A 22,636-nucleotide genomic window follows, 5' to 3' on the forward strand; every position below is an offset into this window, starting at 1 on the left:
GCAAGAATTTTTTAACAAAGTTTCCATCCATAAAAAAATTTGCCTTAACCTGTTTTTTTTTTTCATTCCTCAATTGTACTTACACAGTTACACTATTTATTCATGATGTCAACAAAACAAGGTGGGCTAAAATTTTTTACCTTTTGCGTTTTAAAAAAGTATCACATTATTTATTTATTGTTTTACATATATATATATATATGTGATTTTTTTATGAATTTTAATTAGTGATTTCAATTCTGTATTTTCTCAAAAAAAAAAAAAAAAGAATATATCCCCTGTATCTTCAATCTAGAAACCGTACGTCTAAACCCTTTTTTTTTTTTCCTAAAAAAAAAAAAGAGTTATTACTCGGACAAAAACATCCGATGAGTTTACTGTACGTGTACCATGACTTGTCTTGCGTTGAAACTAAAAAGACAAGGAAAGAAAACTTAAAAAAAAAAAAAAAAAAAAAAAAAAATCTCCCGATAATCTACCCGTATTTTTCCCCATTTCTGCTGATTTTCCTCATTCTGTAAGGAAGTTTTTTCTCATTTTTTTCCTCACTTTTTGTAAGGAAGTTGAAAAGGAAGTAAGTGGACTATACCAATATACTCACCAGCAGTATCCTACGCGGGCAAACTACCACACACAACGCCACCATTTAAGGAAAGTGGCGACTGTTGGTATTTGGTGAGAAAAAAACAACTGAGAGAAAAAAAAAAAGAAAAAACCAAAGAAAGAAAAAGGGTCAGAACCAAATACAAAAAAAAAAAAGCAGAACAAAAGAAAGATAGAGAGAGTCTAGAGAGAGAGAGAGAGAGAGAGAGAGAGAGGAAAATGAGTGGCGGAGGGAGTGAAGAAGGCGCGTCGTTGGAGTACACGCCGACATGGATAGTCGCGGTCGTGTGCTCCGTCATCGTCGCCATCTCTCTGGCAGCGGAGCGGCTTCTGCACTACTTGGGGCAGGTTCTGAAGAGGAAGAACCAGAAGCCTCTCTACGAGGCTTTGCAGAAAGTCAAGGAGGAGCTGATGCTTTTGGGTTTTATTTCTCTTCTTCTCACTGTCTCCCAAAACGCCATCTCCAAATTCTGCGTTTCCAAGAGCTTGATGGACAATCTTCTCCCCTGTAAGCTCTCGGAAGCCGAGGAGGCGAAAGGTCACGGCGGAGAATCTGCGAGTACTTCCCACCATTTGGGCGTCGCCACCATTACCGGCGTTTTCAGGAGACTTCTTGCCGAAGAAGCGTCCGGCGAGCAGATCGGTTACTGCGCTCGCAAGGTGATTTCAGATGAGAAAAATTACAACTTTCATTTCAACTGAGAAAAATTACAACTTTGAATCGTCATTTTAATAGTCAACTGACTAACTTCAAATGAAAAAAAATTAGAACTTTGGATTATCATTTTAATCGGCTAATTTCAAAGGGGAAAAATTAGAACTTTGAATCATCATTTTAATCGGCTAATTTCAAATGTGAAAAATTACAACTCCGAATATTTTTATTTTCATTTGATCGGAATGCTTGGATTGTTTAATTGAAAGCGATTGTCGATATAATTGCGATGGTGATGGTGGCGTTTGTGATTGAAATGCTTAGAAAATAGATTTTTTTTTTCCTACAGATTCCGATTGTTTTGGCACTGCTTTCGAGATTTTTTTGTCTTATTTGTTTTTATTTATTTCATTTTACTTGGTGAGATGAGAACGAGTGAATTGCTTTTGGGTTTTCTCAGTAACAAAAGTTTTCTTCTTCCAATTAGGGATTTGACTGGTTGACTTCCTTTTTTTTTTTTTTTTTTTTTTTTTTTTTTTTTTTTTTTTTCTCTTCTCTATTACCAGTTTTGGGTGTTGTTGATGATGGTTGTAATATTGACAGTGGTAATATTAGTGGTAGAAACTACTTGTCTTGAAAGTAGATTTTCTTACTATTAACAATCGGTTTATTTATTTTTGCTCAAACTCTTACGCTTTGTCTTAGATATTAGTGTTAGAAACTACTTGTCTTAAAGGTATATTTTTCTTATCATTAACAGTAGATTTATGTATTTGTTTATGCTGAAATATTCTGCTTTGTCTTAGTGGTTATGGTGACGAAGTGGTTTTCTTGATAATAGTAATAGTGGAAAAAGTGACATAAAGCCTTGTCTTTAAGATAGATTGTCTCCTAAAATGTGGGAGTTCCCATGTCATTCATACAGCTTTTACAAGCATCCATTTCTTTTTTTTTTTTTTTTTTTTGAGAGTGAGAAAAGTTATGTGCATTAATTATTTATTTCTTTATTTTCCTTCAGAACAAAGTGCCGCTTTTATCTGTTGAAGCATTGCATCATCTACATATCTTTATCTTTGTCCTAGCGATCGTCCATGTGACCTTTTGTGTTCTCACTGTTCTGTTTGGAGGGGCTCAGGTGAGCGTCTAATATGCCCTTTTTTTTTGGAACTTTTTCTGCGGTACTCTTTATTGTGTTCGTTCGTTTATAAACTGTTGGTTATGATTAGATACGTCAATGGAAGCACTGGGAGGATTCCATTGCTAAAGAGAACTATGATTCAGGACAAGGTAAGGATTCTTAACCGGTTAATATACTTCCTATTTGTCTTCTTTAGGAAAATGTTACGGCGGAACACATTTTTTTGCCAATGTGGCAAGTCTTTTTAGCCATTCAATTAAATTTCAATAGCTTGATCTATGAGTGGGAGTACTTTTATGACGTATGATGCACCATTTTTAACATGAACATTCATAAATTGGACCATTAAAATTTAATGGAAACGGACGGCTATAAAAACTTACCATGCCGATAGGGCACGCAAAAAGCTCCTTGTCTCTATTATGCTTTGAATTTGAGTAAATGTTGCTGTTTTTGCATGCGTAATTCTAATTTGTGAATTGGTTGGGTGCAGTTCTTAAGTCAAGGAAGGTCACCAACGTCCATCAGCATGCTTTTATCAGGGATCATTTTCTGGGTATTGGTAGAAATTCAGCCCTGCTGGGTTGGGTGGTAAGCTATTTTTCATTTAGAAGAATATTGTTGTACATATTTCTAAGGGTCATATACAAAAGTAACAAAACTAATCTCACTGAAGTAAAATTGGATGATTGTCTTTTGTGTTTTGTTCGTTATTTCTTTGGTCACATTTTATACTATCAGTTCTGGTTCACATTTTATGCTCCGTAACATGGGAACTAAAAGCACTTCTAAATTCTGAATATTCAGGGGGAAAAAGTGCAAAAGAAATAAAGAAGAAGAATGTCTTAGTAACCTTTAAACGAGCAAGTTTATAACCTTGTAACTTAGATATAGTTCAGAAACATAACAATAACAGTTGGGTTCCAAGTTCAGTGAATCATGATTCTGACATTTCCCGTGCTCGTCTGCAGCATTCTTTTGTCAAGCAATTTTACGCATCTGTGACAAGATCAGATTATGTGACACTGCGCCTTGGATTCATTACGGTAAGATCTAATTTACAAGCTTTCTGTTGACCTATAAAGAATTAGTCCCTTTTTTCCCTTTTTTTTTTGAGTCCTTTTACAGTCTATAACTGGAGTGTCCCTCCGTTATTGTAGACCCACTGCAGAGGAAATCCCAAGTTTAATTTTCACAAATACATGATACGTGCCCTTGAAGATGATTTTAAGAAAGTTGTCGGTATAAGGCAAGTGATTTCCGATAATAAATTTTGTGATGTTAGAAATTACTGCATCTTGTTTGCATATAAGTTGGCCTTTTTTTTTTTCTTTCTTTCTTTTTTAAATAACTATAAAGGTGTCTGGTGTTCGTTTATAATCAGTTATGATTCTCCTTGATTGACCAATTATTTTCCTTGGCTGCAGCTGGTATCTTTGGGTCTTTGTGGTCATCTTCTTGTTGCTAAATGTTAACGGTACGATTATTTTTTCTTCAGTTCATGATCACGCAGCATGGGCCAAATGACAAGCGCGATCTTTTAGGACGTTTCCTTATTTGATTTCTGTGTTGTTATTGCATTGGCAACGTGGCATAATCAAGCTTGGTTCTTTGGTTTAAAAGACGTGCGATCTCTTAGGTATCTCAAGTTAAAAGGGAATTAGAATTACAGTTAAGTGTAGCCACAAAAAAAAAAAATGATTAAAGAAAAGTTCCATTAGCCAAAAAAAAAAAAAAGTTTCATTAATTGTTGTCTTGCATTTACTTGGGCAACTCTATTTACAACATTTATTGGTCATATAACTGCTGTTTGCTGTAAAACATATTAATAGGTCCTTATTGCCTATCTATCTCATTGGGAGTTTTTGGTAAAGAGGATTTAAAAAAAACATTGTGAAAATATCTCAATTCAAATCATCTGATTAGAAACAGAATGTGGTTATGATGATTACTTCTTGTCTCTTCATTTACTACAAGATTGATATTGATTAGCCTCCATATTATCATTTATCTGCACACAGAGGATCATGTAAAACTTTCCCCATTTGCATGGAGAAAAATGAACGTGTATTGTTGTTGTGTGAACTCTTTGTTCTGCACTATATTTTCTGTTATTTTTTATTCAGCTTTTCTTAACGATGATATTTTACTTTTGCAGGCTGGCACACATATTTCTGGATTGCATTCATTCCTTTCATTGTGAGTTGTTTTGGGATTATACTCTCCAGTTTGTTTTATGTATGCATGTTTGTTTGTTCTTGCGTGTTGCTAGCTCAACTTTTCAGTTTCACACTCCTAGTATTATAGTGATGGATGACCAGGGAAAGATGCGAATAGAGAGAAGGGAAGAAAAGAAAATCAGTGATATAACCAAGACAGAAAAAAATGAAGAGTCTTTTTCATAGGCAAGCCAACGACAAAGAAGGAAACTAAATCTCAAACAAAATAGTAACAGCTTAAATCTAGATACGACATGGAATATCACAAGCGAAAATAACATTTTAATATGATTCAAAAGTTACCTTAATTTGTTAAAAGAAACAATAATCATTCCCAAATAACTTGTTGGAATCGCTTGTTTCAACCTCTTTGTTCTCACATTTATTAGGCGGTAAGTTCCTTCAAACAAGAGCACTAAAGATGGTAGTGATTCTTGTCGAGTATATATGACAAAGGAGAAGTTATGCTGCATGCTCAAGCTCTTCCTTCTTTTATTTAAAAAGTTAACGTCATTAAAGAAAAAGAATGCATGGCAAAACAAGTGGACTAGCCAAACATATTCATAAGTAAATATTTATAAGGTGTTTTTCTTTTTCGTAATTTGTATTGTGCGGAAGTAAATATATACAAATCATGTACTTATAACTTGAGTTTCATAATCCGTAGCTCAGTAGAAGTACACCCAGACAGGTGTGTTTATAGAAGTACTTATCATGTGCATAAATTTCTCATGCAATGTGAAATTTCTATAGCAAGAAATTTTTGGCTTCTCTTTCTCTCTGTCCATCACTTACCATTCATTGTTGTGTTTCTTTCTTGCAGCTTCTACTTGCTGTGGGCACTAAACTAGAGCACGTGATTACCCAGTTGGCACATGAAGTTGCTGAGAAACACATAGCAATAGAAGGAGAACTTGTAGTTCAACCATCAGATGAACACTTTTGGTTTGGTCATCCCCAAATTGTCCTCTTCTTGATTCATTTCATCCTTTTCCAAAATGCTTTTGAGATTGCATTCTTTTTCTGGATATGGGTAAGCTGGTTTTTATGGGCACTGCCTATACTTGAAGGAAAAAGAATTAATTGATGAGATTAACACAATCAGCTTCTTTATATATTTGCAGGTTCAATATTCATTTGACTCCTGCATAATGGGACAAGTCTGTTATATCATCCCAAGGCTCATAATTGGGTAAAAGCAATTGCCTCTTCATTTGTTATGAGATCTTTGTTACGAATTCTATAAACTATCGAGTCTTAATCATTGAAATGCTGTTCTTTATTAGGGTGTTCATTCAGGTGCTCTGTAGTTACAGCACTCTACCCCTCTATGCCATTGTCACACAGGTGGGTTGAGATAAATGTTTAAATTGGTTCACTTTTATTCTAAAATTAAGGAAATGGGAATGCTGACCTTTGAAAAAAATTCTGTTCAATTACTTGAAGATGGGAAGTTCTTTCAAGAAAGCGATATTCGAGGAGCATGTGCAAGTGGGGCTTGTTGGCTGGGCTCAGAAAGTGAAGAGAAAGAAGGGGCTGAAAGCGGCTGCAGATGGTTCTGGCTCGGGTTCAGGTGCTGACCAACAAAGTTCTAATGATGGTTCTACATCTGCAACCACATCTGCTACTGGAATTCAGTTGGGAAGGCTTGTGAACAAGGCAACAAAGCCGGAGCTAACCGTTGGCTCCAAGTGACCAGTTTCTTTTGGCCCCTGCTCATAGCTAAAGCAAAGATGGCAGACCTCTGGCCTCTCGTTTGTGTGGCTCTTCCGCAAACTCTTTGACTGTGTTTGTATTTATATAGGTGGTAGATACATTACGTTGTATGGACCTCTGATATAAAGTATATTACGAGTGATGAGAAAGTGACATGAGGCAATAGGATCCAAAGGGGCGTACATTATTACTGTTGTTTGTGCATAGTAATCCTGTTGCAACTTTATGGGAATATCATATCTTTGTCTTCGGTTGTCCATGGTATTTTATTGTACATTTATCCTTTTTTTTTTTTCCAGGGGAAAACGTTGACTACGAAAAAATTGCGAAAACCTTCCAAAATTCCGCATATACCTTCTAAAGCTAAGTTTTAATTTGAAATGTTCAATTGTTCATAGTCCCAACTACATGCTAGAATTGAAACCGAGCCATCACTGAAGTGGTCGGATGCTTCTAGTATCACAGTGGATTACCTTCAGTATTAGAACAGGTTACAGTAAGTTAGCACACGATAACCTGTTGTAAAAAAAGTCACTGGGGATTTTTGATACTCTTGCTTTGTTAATGTGATAGATTCTAGAAATTTACTTATGTTGTGTTTTGTGCATTTGTGTAAAGATCCCCTTTTCTTTTGATTATAAAGACAAGAGTGTGCAAGTGAAACGCTTAGACCATGAGTGGCGGCAGCATAGCAGTAAAGAGGTAATCACTTCTTCATGACTCTCTCTCTCACATCCGTCCATCGTTCCCTTTTTCGTGTTTGCATTGTCCTTTGAAATAGTAAGGAGTATTATCTTGAGGGCGTAAAAATACCACTAATCCCTATTTTTTTTTGGGGGGAAAAAAGAAAACAAAAAAGGGGCGACATAAGAGTTGCTAGTTATAGACATATGAGCCCACATGATAAAGCCCAAGACAATGTACAATTGGGCTCCAGAAAGGCCCAAAATCCAAAAACCCAAAGAGAACAGATAGCCAGACAGACAAGGGGCTGTATCGTCATACAATTGGATAAGGAAAAGCGAAACAACCGCTCTCTTCTTCTTCTTCTTCTTCCACTCTGCTCTACTATGCCCTCTGCTCTCTTCTTCTAATCCACTCCCAAACCAGCTACTGAATGTCTCAGCATTTCCTCCCAATCCTCCTCTAGACGACAACAACAAAGAAAAACGACAAACGAAATGTCGACGATGTCAATATCATCCTCAATTGCTTACCTTCCTCGCAAACCAAGCCTCAATTGCAGTCTCCGTTCGTCGTTTCTCAGCCCTCTCTCGCTCTCACCCAATGCGACAAAGAACAGCCTCAAAACGACATCGGCGGCGAAGAGACAAGCCGTCGTGGCGATGAGCATGGAGGCCGGCATCGGAGTCATGGCGACGAAGCTCGGGATGATGAGCTTCTTCGAGAGCGACGGCAAGGTCGTCCCCGTCACCATCGTCGGCTTCAAGGAAGGTAATATCGTCACGCAGGTCAAAAACCTAGCCACCGACGGATACGACGCCGTTCAGGTCGGATACCGCCGCGTCCGCGACCGGAAGCTGACGAAGCCCGAGTTCGGCCACCTCCAGAAGGCCGGCGCCATCCCGATGCGCCATCTCCAGGAGTTCCGGCTCCAATCGGTCGAGGGTTTCGAGCCGAACCAGAAGCTTGTTTTCGAAGAGATCTTCAAGGAAGGGGATTTGGTCGACGTCGCCGGAATCACAATCGGCAAGGGTTTCCAAGGCGGAATCAAGAGGCACAACTTCCGGCGAGGGCCGATGACGCACGGGTCGAAGAGCCACAGGGCTTTGGGGTCGATCGGGGCCGGGACGACGCCCGGGAGGGTTTACAAGGGGAAGAAGATGCCCGGGAGAATGGGAGGGACGAAGACTAAGATCAGGAAGCTTAAGATTGTCAAGATTGACACCGACCTCAATGTGGTTATGATCAAGGGTGCTGTCCCCGGGAAGCCCGGGAATCTGCTCCGGATCGCTCCGGCGAAGATCGTCGGCAAGAACATTCCCAAGAATTAGGCCGGTTTTCGGCTTTAATTTCCTTCAAAAGTACGCAATTTTTTTAGTCTCCTGAATTTTATTTAATATTTGCTCTAATCAGTGTGAATTTTTGTGCGAAGATGGTGTAAGAGTGCTAGAGTTGAACTTGCAAATTTAAAACCAGATAACTTATTGAGATTACAACTCCGAATTTTGTCCACTCCGATTATACGTTAGAGGGCATGAGTATTATCAAATATGTAATGAAGTCTACTTCCATAGACCAGGTTATCATAGATCTTCTAGCTTTATATTGCTTGAAATTGTGTGAAATTTGTGCAAATATATAGTGCATGAGTAGTAGAGTTTGACTTACAAATTTAATATTAAACATCTTATTCCCACTGAATCTCGTCAACTCTGAATACACTTCAGTAAACATAATTACTAAAAGCTATGGAATTTGACAAGCTAAAGGGAGGGCATGAGAAATATGTAATGAAGTGTACTCTCAACGACTAAGCCAATAACAGAAGGAATCAATTGTATGAGAATCTCCTAGTTCATTTCACATGAGGACTAATTTCAGCTACCACTTTTAGGACAATTTTTGTACAAGACAATAATATCCTTATAATACAAGGTGATTGACCTTATCTAGAACTTCCCTTTTGGGTTGACACATAGGCGATTTCCTAGGCAAGCTTTTGGTTTTGTCTAAAAAAGAAGTCACTCCAAGCAAGAAGTGGAAAAACATGGAATTTGGGTCTACGTACATATGTGCAAAAGCATAATCATGCCATGGAGAGGATTACACAGATGACAAGAGATCAGACCAGGTTATACAGAACCAAGAAGAGCAATAGTAGAATCATCCCGAATCCGAACCCATCACCACCATCGGATGCGGAGGCGTAGCCGTAGCCAAAGCATGACGACCCGAGCGTGGGAAAGTAGGAAGAGAGCAAGTGTATGAGCAAGACTAAAATTAGCAGCACCATTGCAAGGCCTGATCCCAGTTGAAGAATGGGGATTACAATCTCCCAAAGGGACAATAAGAGAGGCCAACAAATGAGCAATCCCAAGGTTCCCACCGTTAGGAAAGGTACCAATGGTGATGGCCCCACCCTTTCTCTCATTGCCTCTTCTTCCTTGCTATGAATGTTTTGGGGGAACTTGGATATTGCAGAGGCTGTTTCTTAGATGCAAATGAAGATCTTACAAAATCATGATTAGTCTAATATCGTATTATAATCTAATGATTAGTTGACCAATGCCAACGTCTCTTACTGTGAGTGATTGTGAAATTGTGTTTTTTTTCCTTGTCAGATATAAACTGGCGGCCAACCAAGTGTCTATCCTATTATATAACTAGGAAAATAAATACATAAAGGAAAATTACGGCAATATATGAAAAAAAAAAAAAAAGTAGTAATCTAGCAGTAGTTATTTTTGTTGAAATGTTGGGAGTGATGATAATTAAATACTACTTAAACCACCTATACATGTATGTATCTTAGTTGAAAGAAATGCCATGCAATTATTTGTTTAATTCATTATCCACAACAAACCAAGTTTACCCGATAGTTGACTGATATTGACAACGACTTTATTGTTTTTCCAGGTACCTTAAAGAAAAACGACATATATTTTCCTTTTAAATAAAAGGTAGTGATGACAACATTGAAATAACTACTCAGAGATGAGTCCAAGATTTCGGATATGTACCAGCCCGACCAAAGAATAAAGAAAGGGATTACTCATTTTTTGTCCCCAATTATTGGTCAAATCTAATTTGCAATGTGCTAAAACAAGTCTATTATCTATCATATTGTCTCAAATTCATCCTTTTATTCATCTTAATGTTAAAATCTCAACTAAAGAAGGCACAACTTCTTTCTCAAGGCTCATGCAATGAGATGTAAAATTACAAAATTAACGCCCACTGAATAACACAAGGTCCTCACTTACTTTTACGCAAGTTTTTTAATAGTCGCACAAACAAAATGACTAATCTGAGTCAATTTCATAAATTTAATACATACCATAATATTTTAAAAGGTAAGGATTAAAGTGAAATTTAACCAATAATTCAGGAACTAAAAAGAGATTAAGCCAATAAAGAAAGAAAAATACCTAATCGAATCATCACGTCAAGTGATAGAAATAATTTACTCTTTTTTTTTTGAGACTATAGAAATAATTTATTCAAGGCATCAAGAGTTTGCAAAATCAATGAAAATAATAAAACCCCCAGAAGGTTTGTACTAATTAAGCAGCTTTCATTAAGGAAGAGGGTGAAGAACTGCATTTCCCCAAAATACTCTATAGTAATTTCACATCTTTACAAGAAGTAACATGAGTACCAAAAAGAAGGCAGATACAGAGTGTAAAAAAAATATTAATGCCATATTAACTAGTGTGAACTAGTGAAGCAATAAAATATGGCCTTCCAAAATATTTCATGTTAAGAACCAAAAGGCCTGATAATAATCTCCAGTCATACCGAGGAGAAACCAAAAGAGTACAGTCAGATTGATACTGCTGGTATATAACCTAGTTTCATGGTACAGTCAGATTGATACTCCTGCATCTACAAGTCTACAAGACTACGACACCAAATGCTTACGGCGAGCAAAGTTCACGATCTAGATAAGCTGACGCTCGGTATTTAATCTTCCATTGAATCACGACGTAGGACTGTATCGGAGATGTTGCTCGTAATAGCTGATCAACTGGAAATGAGTAAAGAAATTAGAATATTGTAATAATAGACCAGCTAATTCCAAATTAGCAAATTGAAGTTACAAAAGTAAGTTGAGAATGCATGATAAGAAAGCTTAATTACCAGAAGAGGGTTGTTGGCCTTGAGAAACTTGTTATCCACCATCACCTCCCTACCATCAGCCCTACACAAAGGAAACATATTAGAGACCAACATTTATGCATTTGAAGAGAGCCATGACGATATTCGACTCTTGTTCAGCATATTACGAACGCATTCTCTTCCCAAAAACTAACTAAAACCCCAATGCATGAACATGAAGTACCATTGGTGTAAGAGAGTTTATTGAAACTCTATGAAATGATACAAAGCAAAACGTCTCATGAAAGGCAAAATGAACATTCTTTTACCATTGCAAAATTACGTCATAGACAAAGGAGTGTGCTAAAATCTTGAATTCAGGATCCCTAATGATCGATCACTACGGCTGCAGCAAAATGTGGCAATTACGAATCACTTACTTTGGCAATCAAATATAATTCATTTCTCCTTCTGAAATTTTTTAAATATGAAAACGAGTCGCACTTTCAAAGGGACAATACGTTCGACAGGCATATCTCAAGCAAAGACAGTTGAGTTCAATTCTCTGGAGAAATATTAAATGAGAGGTCCAACTAGACCATAATAATGACGGGAAAAGAAAGGTCTTATTGTGTAAGTAGTCTCCTATAGAACAGGTTTTTCTATATTTATTTCAAAGTGACAAAGTTCTCTTTCCATGAATGTGATTGATGCTGAATGCAAATGCAAATGCAAAGCAATTTTATTCGGGAAAGGTTGCCTGGTGCCGGATGGTTTACTTATTTCTGTAATATAGGTTCCTCGCATTCCTGAGTAAATCAATGAGAGAAAACCTACAAACTCATGCTAAAGATTACCATAAATATCAAAAACAAAAAAGTAGATACCCAATAAAAGAAGAGATTATAAAGGGAGAAATTTTTAAAGCTAAAATAGATCTTGAACATTCATAACAGCAATTACAGTCCAATGCAACACAAAACTTCTATGCCAATGTCAAAATTTAGCATTTGCGTAAAAAGACCATTATCCAATAGAACGCTACACTTAGTGCCATACACTATACTTTGCGATGTTTGCATCAAATACTTAACGCATATGCAAAAATTTGGCATTTGATTCTTATTGCATCATTGTTACTTTTTTCACTTAATAATTACAACAATGTCATTTTCAAATTAGTTAAGAATCAAAATTTTAGTTTACAAATTCCTAAGTACAAAATTTATCGCAAGAAATAAATATAGCATTTAAAATAACAATGTACAGTGAAGCACAAAATAGATGTTAAATTTTACACTTTTTGACAAATAGAGCATTAGCATTTTGCTTGGAGATGGTCTTAGTGATTACATCCCATGTAAGAAAATAGTCATTTGGCAATCCTATATAATGTCCCTTGCCATGAGCTTAGTCTTGTGACAATCTGAAGCCAATCCATATGCCCAGAGAATAAATAAATAAATAAATAAATCACACACACACAACAACAACAAAAACAAAAACAAAAACAAAGGTGCGCTTAGGATCCTAAGGTTTAGAAGATAACATAACCACACAAAAAGTAGTACCTTGCACAACTTCAAGCACCGGACTTGAAAGTCATGCTCTCACGAACCCAATATGTTCCAAGGAAAACTTACAAATCAAAACTGTGAAGAACATTATCCCGACCCAGAAAACAGACTATTTAAAGTTAAATGGCGTACCTCATGGCCATAAAGGTCACTGAAACATCCTGGATATTGTTTATCACAGTAGCGGAATAGCCAATTGGCTTGAGAATCTTGGTGATACGCGATGCATTTTCGGATTCATTCGTCCTATTCTTGTAACTTGGATTCTCCCCTGCAACATTCAAATTTCCAGCGTCCAGTATTTCAACTCTACCACCGGAGACAATGTTGGTTCCAATTGTTAGATTTTGCATAACAGGAGTTTCACACAATTGCATCTCTTGCCTAATCCTCTTCACAGAACCAGACTTCCTTCTCTTAGCTCCAGTACGAGTGTTCTGAACTGGTTCTGCGCAATTAACCTTGGAGATTCCTTCTATAGTACCATTACCTTCTGTAGCCTTTCCTTCTTGAAAATGAATGGCAAGTCTATCTGCATTACTAGTAGATGTTGTTTTAAGCTCGCTAAGCTTTGGATCGTACTCGTTTTGGTTTTTCCTTCCGCTACTTCTTTGGAGAACATTCACAAGCCCATTTTCACCATTGGCTTTCTTGCTCATTTCATTGTTGTTGACAAGCCCATTACACTCCTCTTGACCAGAGAAACACACTGATTGCAGGACTGCAGAATGATCAGCAAGGCCCAAATTGTCAGTACAAGGGGACAAAAGCGGTTTGTGCACATCATTGTTTTCCAAGCCTGCATTGTTAGCCACAGTAGAACGCTGCTGCCTCTTCTTAACATGCGTATGGGGCATCCCACTCTTTCGCTTTCGCTTTCGCTGCTTTCCCGAACGCAAGCTTCAACACCAAAACTCAAAACTTACATACATAGTCAAACAAATTAATTTCATATTATATCACCTACCTGGTTTGCATTACTTTCTTTTATGTCACTACTCAAGTAACTATAAAATACACAATCATAACTGTAGATAATTTCTATAATTACTACAAGAAGCCAGTGACACAAGAAAATAATCAAAACTAGTAATATCTTTGAAAGATTTTATTTTCTTAAGTGCTATAAAAGAAAACCCCTTAAACTAAAAAACCCAGAAAACTAAACCCTGATCGTAGAAAATAACATACCTCTCTTCAAATGCCTCTATAAAATCAGAACAAGCCTGCAGATTCTCCAAAGGCTCCCAAGTATTGGCTGTCTCAGGCCAACCACGCCTTTCAAAGCAAGCAAACAAACAAACACACAAAACCCAAATCCAAATAAACTTGGAATTAGTTAACCACCCATGAACACAATACTTAAAAATAAGATAAAAAATAATAAATGACAATATAACACGCACCATTTTATGAGGTACTGAAGCTGACCCTATTGTCGGAATTTTTTCAACAATAACCCACCAAAAAAACACACTTATAATCAGATAAAAACAACCAAAATAGAACAAAACCCAACATTTCTCTTACACTGAAATTCAAAAAAAAAAGAAAAATTATGAGAAAAATAATGTACCTTGCGAACTCTTTTACGGCGAATGGCTTCGATTTCGTAGAAGCCCTCGTCGAGCTTCGGGCGCTCGGCGTTGCCGTCTGCGTCTGCGTCGTCATCAGCCTCATCGTCGACGTCAGCATCGGCGTCGTCTTCTTCTGCGTCTGCCTCCGGTTCCGGTTGAATGACACCAACGGCCGCGGCGTTTACTGGCTGAGCGGCGTCTTCAAAAGCGAGAAGATAAGGAGGAGGGCCATTTTGGGGTGGGTTTGTCGTGTTTATGTTGGTGTTGGTGTTGGAATCTCCGCCGAAATTTTCTTCTTCTTCCTCCGTACTCACCGGCAACAGTGCTTCCCAGCTCTTCCTTCTGCCTCCGCCCTTTACTTTCATTTTTTTTTTTGGGTGTTTGGGAAGGAGGAAAATTTAGTGGGAAAAATGGAAGGAGAAAAGGTGGTGGGAAAGGTTAAGATGTCACTTCGTTTTCTCTTTTTTTTTTTTTCTTCGTTTCTTGCGGATTTTGTGAGAATGTAGAAGGTCAGTTGCTTAGAGTGTGAGAATGGAGAGAGAGAAAATCCAACCCTTCCTCTCTACAGTCTGCTCTCCCTCTTTTTCTTTTTTCTCTCTCTCTCTCTCTCTCTCTCTCTCTTTCTAAAACCTCCAAAATTAAAAGGGCAAAATCCCTCCAATCCAAAAGACCAAAAGAATTGAAATCAAGTGAAAAAGGTGAAATGTTATTTATTTAGGGACAGTACAAGGTTTTATTTAAGGGTAGTCCCAGATATATTTGTATGTTTGGTCACTTAACTAGTTAACTTATGTTATCCAAAATTTCCAGTGAAAGAAAAAAGATGAGCCCGTTGGAGAATTCATTCTCTAATTCGAATAATGGTTCATGATTCGTTATAGCATTTTCTCTCATAAAAAACACACGTAAATTAAAAATAATTTTAATCTTATGGTTCTAATCCATGAACTAAACGGGCGAAGACTCTTAAAAAATCTTACCGTGAAATATTCTATTTTGACCGTTAAATTAAGTTTTTAATGGTTAAATCTGTACATATTCGTGTTAAAAATTTACAACGCGCCACATAAAATTACTCAATTTGTAAATCTGACCGTTGAAAAAATAATCTGGCTACTAAAATAGGGTCTTCACTGGTGGATTTTTTTAGGAGATCTCACCATTGAGAAAATTTTTAAAAAAAAAATGTATCCAAATTTTACTTTTCTTAGAAAAAAAATTTGACAATCTACTAGAACCAAATATGAAACGAAAAGCACATAATCTCAATCTTACAGTGGATGAAGATGTAAAGTGAAAAACTTTAATAAGTCGTCTTTTACTACTGTACCACCATGTCTAACGGTTATTAAAAATATTTATAAAAAAATCATTATTACGGGAATTATTATTATTATTAATATGATTATAAAAAATGGACATCTCTTCAAAATAATAATAAATGCATAACCAAATAACAATAATAGTAATAATAATAATATCAGGAAAAAAAGGGTGTTTAATCTGCAAAAAAACAAGATGGATTTTTGCTAATGGGGAGCACCTTTGGATATTGGATAAGGTGGTAAAAATTGATAATTTTATTTGTTTCTCCTTTGATATTGTTGTGAATATTGGACATTATTATAATTATTATAGTGTGTTTTCTTTAACTTATATTAATTTTATCTAACCACCACGTTCATTTTATCGATTTGAGTTTAGAATTTGAGTTTTATTACAGTTAAAAGCTCTCAGAAGCAGTCACATTTAACTTTTTTACTACAGTAAAAAGCTCTCACATAAAGTCATATCTTAACTCGAATTAAAAACTCAAATTAACGAACTAAAAGGGCATGTGTTTCACCAAAAATGTGATGCTTTTGTTCCATTTTCTTAAGCCCTCCCTCTTCGCCTTTTATTTTACGCAACTTTTTGTAGTAATGAAGGCGTTTTAAACTGTCGGATTATCTTTTCAAGTGGAAGCACTTTTGCATTTAAAATGAGAGCTTTTTGATATATTTCTTTGTAAACATATGAAAAAAAAGAAAGAAAGCCCCCCTTAACTTATTGTAGTTTGCTTAATCTTAAAAAAGGATTTATTTTTACCAGGAGCACAGAAGCAGTTTTTGGTTAGTGGATCTGTGGATGACAAACCACTTAAGTAAACACTCAGTGCACATTGTTTCAGAACCACTTTCATCTCTTTCCTTTCTTAAATTTGGACAAAAATGATTAGTAGAAGTTGCTTTTTTTGCAGACAAATTGAAATTTCCATTAGTGAATGTTCTTGCCTTTAGTACATCAAAAATGGGAAAATGCCTGATATCAAAGAAAGAAAGAATCTATGCACAAGTGTTCTCTAATATAGTAAAAAAACTAACAAATTTCTACACCAGAAAATGAAAAGTTGGGGCATAGATATGTGATAAATATATGATATATAGCTGCTATATCTGATGGAGGCTACTGTGAAATCAAATACTGCTGCAAATGTTTGGTCCTCTTCTTGTTCTTCAATTTCCGGAATGCACACGACTCGATTTGCCTAATTCTCTCTCTACTCACTCCCATCAGCTCCCCAATTTCTTGCAACGTCTTCATCCTTCCGTCATCCATTCCGAATCTCCAACGGATGACTTGCTTCTCCCGTTGATTGAGGCTGTCCAGTACCTTGTCTAAATCCTGTTTCATGAATTGTCTAGTCAGCACATCCTCTAACGTTTCTGCATCAGGATCTGCAATTATTTCCTGGGAAAGAGATAACACAACCCATTAGCAACTAAGACTTGATCCAGAAAGAAGGTGAAAATTAACTGCGAGAAAATTGTCAAAAATGGATGAGTTAAATTTAAGAATAGGACAGACCGAAGGTTTAAGATTCTGGTTGATGCCAATCTTCTGCTCCAGTGATCTAGGAGCTTTTGGAGTCAGTAATACGGCAGCCAGCCTCTTCATTGATAGCCCTGTCGCCTCCGCAACCTCTTCATCATTAGGTTGTCTTCCATTTTCGCTATACAACTGCTTTCGAGCCTCTTTAACTCTATAAGTTGCCTCCACCATGTGAAACTGTTACATAAAAAATAAAACAGAACAATTACTAAAAGAATAATATGGTTATGCTTTTAGATATGAACACTTCATTTGATAATTTGGCATAAGCTTTCACAATTTAGCATGAAGTGCAACTAAAAAATAGACCTAAAAGATTCATAGGACATGGAAAGAAAACTGACTGGTAAGCGGATAGTCCTGGACTGATCAGAAAGAGACTTGCGAACGGCCTGCTTAATCCACCAATGCGCGTAAGTTGAGAACTTAAAACCCTTTGAAGCATCAAACTTCTCCGCACCCCTTACAAGACCTCTACATCCTTCCTGCAAATTAAGCAGCAAGGTTTAACTGTCAGAAGCTTTAATAAAATTGAAAGAAACACAAAAATTCTTCTTTTCCCCTTTACGATAATCTTTTCATTAACAAATACCTGAACTAGATCCTGGAGATTCATCCCAGCTCCCTGATAATTTTTCGCAATCGATATAACAAGTCGTACGTTGCTCTTAATCATTTTGTCTTTGCACAGAATACCATAGTTTATGCGCCTCCTCAAAGTCTTCTGATCGACTCCTGCAGCTGCAGCCCATTGTGCAAAGGTCGGCGGACCACCACACCGTTCGGCAAGCTCCTCCTGGAGCTTTTCCAGCTTCAATAGGTCCTGAATTAAGCGGGTGTTAAAGAGACGTCAAGATAAAATTTTTCTTAAAGAGACCAATCGTTTTTTGCTTATACTTAATTGGATTAAGATGAAACAAATAAAAGAAGAAATAAGACAAAGTAAATACTAAATACTACAGAAGCAAGCTTACATCAACTGTGCAATACAATATTTCCCCCTTTTTTTTATGTTCTAGTAGTTTACTATAAACTTTTTCTCAATAAGAATGTCAATTACAAAATAGCATATCAGATCTATTAAAGAGCCATGCTGCAATGATAAATCCTAACCAAAATCACATTTAAAAAGCTACAAGGCAAGCTCCTACCTAGAAGGTTCTTCTCTGGCGCTAACATGAAATGCAAGAATTGGTAACTGACCCCCACAAGTAATTATTTTTAAAATAATCCGAGTAAAATGTAAAAATCATAATTTCGCCTTTAGGATATAATATTTACCTCCCCTAAACCACATATGGGATATAATGTGAATAATCAAAAATCATTACCACTAAATTCAGATAACATAATCTTCAACACATTTGAATCAATGGAGGACAACAATGATGCTCAATAGAGGGCTAGAAAAGCATTATTTGAGAAACTTCAAGACAAGTATTATGTTTTGCCCATTACGAGTGATATGGCAGCTCCAAAAGACCTTGTATTTCATGGTTAATTCAGGGCTAGTTGTGTTTAAATGATAATAGAAAATCTAGCCTTTTTCCAAATTGCTCGGGTACATCATGAGCAATCCTTCAGATCTGCTTGTGACAAAAGGCCTTCACTTTGTATGATATTCTTTCTAGAAACTAAATTCTGAATGGATATGAAAGAAAGAACAACAAGCATGCAAACACCAAAGTGATTCCAAGATCCTCAGAAGATGATATATTCCTTGCAACGACTATCTCTCTTTTGCTTTTTTCCTAAAGGTTAATAATTGATAATTTGAGCCACACCTGTATTCCTTCTGAGAGCTCAATTTCCTCCGTAGCAGTAAGAAGCCGAGAAGTGCTAGTTGTTGATCTCAAGTAACGCAATGGGTCAGAATGATCCACGTCTTGTACAGAAGCACGCTTTTTTCGGCTGTTAGAACCAGATTTGACAGCCACAACATTCGCAGCAGCCTTCTCGGCTGCTCTGTCTCTTTTGGCCTTCCTTTCAGATTGACGCCTTGATCTTACAGCTATACTTTTGGAAAGTTGCTCTTGCAGTATTCGAAGTTCTTCATTCGTTGGTTGTAGATCATTAGACTCCTTTGCAGCGTCTTTCGGAGGATGGTCTTCGATCAGAGCCATTTCAGCTCTCAAAGAATCTCGTACTCTACTAGCAGCTTGTGCTGTTTTTATATTTCGAGCTTCAGAAGAAACTAGAGATATACTTTCTGCTCTGGTAGAAGGTCTAACTAGTAAAGCCGCATCCTTTGCAACCTTGACTGCTGCTTTCGCAAGAGTAACAGCTTCGGCTGCGGCGGCGGCTATTACAGCCTCTTCACTTGTGAGGAGTGTTTCTGTAGCTAAAGTTGCTTCAAAGTTGGCCTGAAAAAGCAAAAGGCTACTTAAGGATTCAAACTCGAGAGATTGCTTACTCGATCAATTTGACAAAAGAAAACAATTCTTAAGAAGTTCCATATCATTCTATAATTCTTAATTCAGTAGTGAAACGTCTAAAAACAACAAGTCCTACCTCTACAGGTGGACCTGTTGCCCCTGTATATGTCCAAGGTCTGTTTGAGGTCACCGATTCAGAATTAGCATCCAAAGACGGGAATCTCAGCTTCTCCACGCTAAGCACATAAGTTGCTCCTACAGACGTTGAGGGAGACGTCGTGGATAAAACACATTGTGCCAAGGAATTGATATCTCTAGCTTTTGCTGCATAATTAAACGAAATACAGCAAGAAAGGGAAGAATGACGTCAATAGATTTATCACATTACATGCCTTTAGCACATCATGAACAAAAAACACGTCCGCTTGATTCGATCCAGTCGGCATAGTCTAATACGCACAGAAGACAGCTCTATGTTTAAATACCCTGCGAACCTTCATATTGCACGTGCGATTGCAGATACAAGATAGAACATCTTAATGCTATTTCAGGTCAAAAGAGAGGTTGATTTGAAGGGAGATGACATGGGATTCCCTATTTTAAAGGAGAAAAGCCTTCCGGCGAACAGAGCCATTAATTCAAAGCAACAAACAACACAGAAAGACAAGCGGATAACAGCCTTTTCGCGACCAAAGTGAAAAGAATTTTGTCTTAGTTATAACATTTGAGATATGCATATATTGGTTAGGTTGTTTCTATCTATTTTGTTGATAGTAGTTGACTTAGCAATGCATATATCTCCAAATATGTTTGGTTAGACCAAATATTTCAGACTGTTATTGACAAATTGTCATAGTAATTGATAAAACCCAAAGAGTCAAATCAGAACACAAGATGGGTGAAACAAAAAGGGAAGAAAACTACATTTGGGTTTGGATTTTGGCATTATTTCTGACTTCCATCACTACATAGAAACATAAGCCAACCCTTCTTTTCATTAAGAGCTCTTTAACTAACAAATGTATTCTCAAGTAAAAACAAATGGGTAAAAAGAACCGCCCATGAAAGAAGTGTTTTGTGTGAATCATTCCAAATCCAATTCTCCACAAGACAATAACAATAGTAGTAAAAGGGCAATACCATTATCAATAGTTGAAGAACAATAACCAAAAAAAATAGTAGAGAGAGAAAGAGAGAGGAGAGAGAGACTTACGGAGGTGGGAATTGGGGGTGGGAAGAGAGTGAGTTCTGAAGTTGAATTGGGCAGAGAATGTGTCCGGTTTGCAATTGAACTGAGGCAATAAGCACGACATGGCTTTTCCTTTAGCACTTTTTTTTTTCTTGTTTTCTTTTTTCTAGTGGGCGTTTAGTTTTCTACTTCTTATCATTATTCAGAAGAAGAAAGAACAAAACCTGTGTTACTGCGAAGCATTAAGAAGAAGAAGAAGAAGAAGAAGAAGAAGTGGGGGGACTGGTTAGAGATATAGTTGTGGGTGATAGTGAATACTGATAGACTTAAAAGGATAAGGAGAAGACAAACGCTGCCTTCTCATCTCAGCCCTTCCATTCTGAATCAGGACCAGACACAATTTCAAAACTATTGAAAATAAAATAATAAAAAATACCCTTTCCTCTTGTTTGTTTTTTGGTATTTTTTTTGTTTTTGTTTTTTTTAACTAACACCTCTCAACACGATGTCGTTTTTATTATTAAAAAAAGATCTCTCCTTTTTAAAGTTTTTTTTTTTTAATTTTAATTTTTTAGGCTTGTTAGGCTTGTTTATTTCATAAAAAAAAAAATTATTGAACGTACGTTGAAAATATGAGTCTGGTTAAGACTCATACATTTTTTAAAAATATTTGTCAAAATTTCTCAAATTAAAAAAAAAACAAAAAAAAAAAAAGAATAAGATGTTGTTTGCTTTGAACCCATGATGGGATACTTATACCATCCAAAACTAACAATTTCAAACTTAAACCCCCACCAAGTTTAAGGTTTGAACCTCAAATTTCAAGGTTAAACAAAAAAAAAAAAGAATAAGATGTTGTTTGCTTTGAACCCATTATGGGATACTTATACCATCCAAAACTAACAATTTCTAACTTAAACCCCCACCAAGTTTAAGGTTTGAACCTCAAATTTCAAGGTTAAAGTTTAAATCACACTAATTTAAGATTGATGGATCCACTCAAATTTAGAATTAAGAAATAACAATATGCTTCCTACCCTCTGGATTTGGATTTTCAATCCTGATAGTAAAATTAAATCACTATCTTACCCTTGATTTATTTATAAATATATAATTTAAAATTACATAAAAATAAAAATAGTTACAACCTACATTGGTTTTTTTTTACCTAATATTATAATATTAACATGATTATTATTAATTTTAATATAATAAACATGCACTTTGTTTTTTTATTAGTGATTAGTGATATGTTTTAATTTTTGACACAATATTTTAAATCCCATTTATTTTTATTCAAATTTAGACATTTTTATTTTTATTTTTAAAAATAATCACATAATTTATATTTATTATTTTATTATACTGATATTTCAATTGTTATTTTGATCATAATTAACATTTATATAATAAGTATACATTTTATTTTTTAAATTAAAAAAAGATTTACTAAAGGATATATAAGTAACGTTAAAACAATTATTTCAATTTTTAGGTGTAAGTAAACACATAAATTGAGTTATGAAGGGGTCTTATTTTAAATCTAATAACTAGGAAAACAACTTTTCCGAATTTTATTCCTCAATTTGGATCATACCAATTTTAAATTATGTTCACTTTAATTCATCCTTATTTTGGTTATGCGTGACTGAATATGTCATAAGCATCGAACATGTTCAGCCTAACAAGCCTAACACAAAGAATAATAAGGCGCGATCATACCTATAAACATGACACGACACAATATGTTGGCACAATGCATTTGACACGTAAATTCATACTAATTAAAACTATCACTCGTGTATAAAAGAAAATGACTCTTGATAGATGAAATGAAATTTCAACCGAGTAAATAATCAACAAACTGACGGATGTGCATAGCATTTGCCTCCAACCAGTGGTAGAGCTACATTGGTCCAGCAGAGGACGTTTGG

The 22,636-nt window shown here is 36.1% G+C and overlaps 5 protein-coding genes across 7 annotated transcripts in view; 2 read left to right on the plus strand and 3 right to left on the minus strand.

Annotated features, from left to right (window-relative positions):
- LOC21406559 (protein DELAY OF GERMINATION 1) overlaps positions 1-646 on the minus strand; it is a 4,841-nt gene extending 4,195 nt beyond the window's left edge. The window contains exon 1 of the mRNA XM_024166508.1: positions 602-646. Coding sequence (XP_024022276.1) covers positions 602-646 — 45 coding nt within the window. The remainder of the gene's footprint in view (positions 1-601) is intronic.
- Positions 647-771: 125 nt separating this feature from the next.
- Positions 772-6,588, plus strand: LOC21406560 (MLO-like protein 1). Its single transcript, XM_024166501.1, has 12 exons — positions 772-1,263; positions 2,277-2,393; positions 2,485-2,545; positions 2,890-2,987; positions 3,368-3,442; positions 3,557-3,645; positions 3,824-3,873; positions 4,555-4,595; positions 5,439-5,648; positions 5,740-5,807; positions 5,902-5,962; positions 6,062-6,588. Exons 1-12 carry the CDS (start codon positions 823-825, stop codon positions 6,308-6,310), a joined length of 1,560 nt encoding a protein of 519 aa, XP_024022269.1. The 5' UTR covers positions 772-822; the 3' UTR covers positions 6,311-6,588.
- A 754-nt stretch (positions 6,589-7,342) lies between these two features.
- On the plus strand, positions 7,343-10,119 carry LOC21406561 (50S ribosomal protein L3-1, chloroplastic). 3 transcript variants are annotated; one of them, XM_010099365.2, is made up of 2 exons: positions 7,343-8,376; positions 9,932-10,119. In XM_010099365.2, exon 1 carries the CDS (start codon positions 7,513-7,515, stop codon positions 8,344-8,346), a length of 834 nt encoding a protein of 277 aa, XP_010097667.1. In that variant the 5' UTR covers positions 7,343-7,512; the 3' UTR covers positions 8,347-8,376; positions 9,932-10,119. The 3 variants fall into 3 exon arrangements, with proteins under 3 accessions (XP_010097667.1, XP_024022270.1, XP_024022271.1); XM_024166502.1 differs by lacking the exon at positions 9,932-10,119 and adding an exon at positions 8,995-9,450; XM_024166503.1 differs by lacking the exon at positions 9,932-10,119 and adding an exon at positions 8,910-8,926.
- Positions 10,120-10,577: 458 nt separating this feature from the next.
- LOC21406563 (chromo domain protein LHP1) lies at positions 10,578-14,867 on the minus strand. The gene is made up of 6 exons (XM_010099367.2): positions 14,267-14,867; positions 14,097-14,122; positions 13,882-13,968; positions 12,823-13,590; positions 11,156-11,216; positions 10,578-11,042 (listed from the first exon to the last, which is right to left on the minus strand). The coding sequence occupies exons 1-6, from the start codon at positions 14,630-14,632 to the stop codon at positions 10,995-10,997; spliced, it is 1,356 nt and encodes a 451-aa protein (XP_010097669.1). The 5' UTR covers positions 14,633-14,867; the 3' UTR covers positions 10,578-10,994.
- A 1,775-nt stretch (positions 14,868-16,642) lies between these two features.
- LOC21406564 (RNA polymerase sigma factor sigB) lies at positions 16,643-21,072 on the minus strand. The gene is made up of 7 exons (XM_010099368.2): positions 20,727-21,072; positions 19,650-19,837; positions 18,923-19,501; positions 17,731-17,961; positions 17,483-17,623; positions 17,115-17,315; positions 16,643-16,997 (listed from the first exon to the last, which is right to left on the minus strand). The coding sequence occupies exons 1-7, from the start codon at positions 20,824-20,826 to the stop codon at positions 16,713-16,715; spliced, it is 1,725 nt and encodes a 574-aa protein (XP_010097670.1). The 5' UTR covers positions 20,827-21,072; the 3' UTR covers positions 16,643-16,712.
- Between the last annotated feature and the right edge of the window lie 1,564 nt (positions 21,073-22,636).

This window comes from Morus notabilis, unplaced genomic scaffold (assembly GCF_000414095.1).
Source record: "Morus notabilis unplaced genomic scaffold, ASM41409v2 Scaffold75, whole genome shotgun sequence".
NCBI lineage: Eukaryota > Viridiplantae > Streptophyta > Magnoliopsida > Rosales > Moraceae > Morus > Morus notabilis.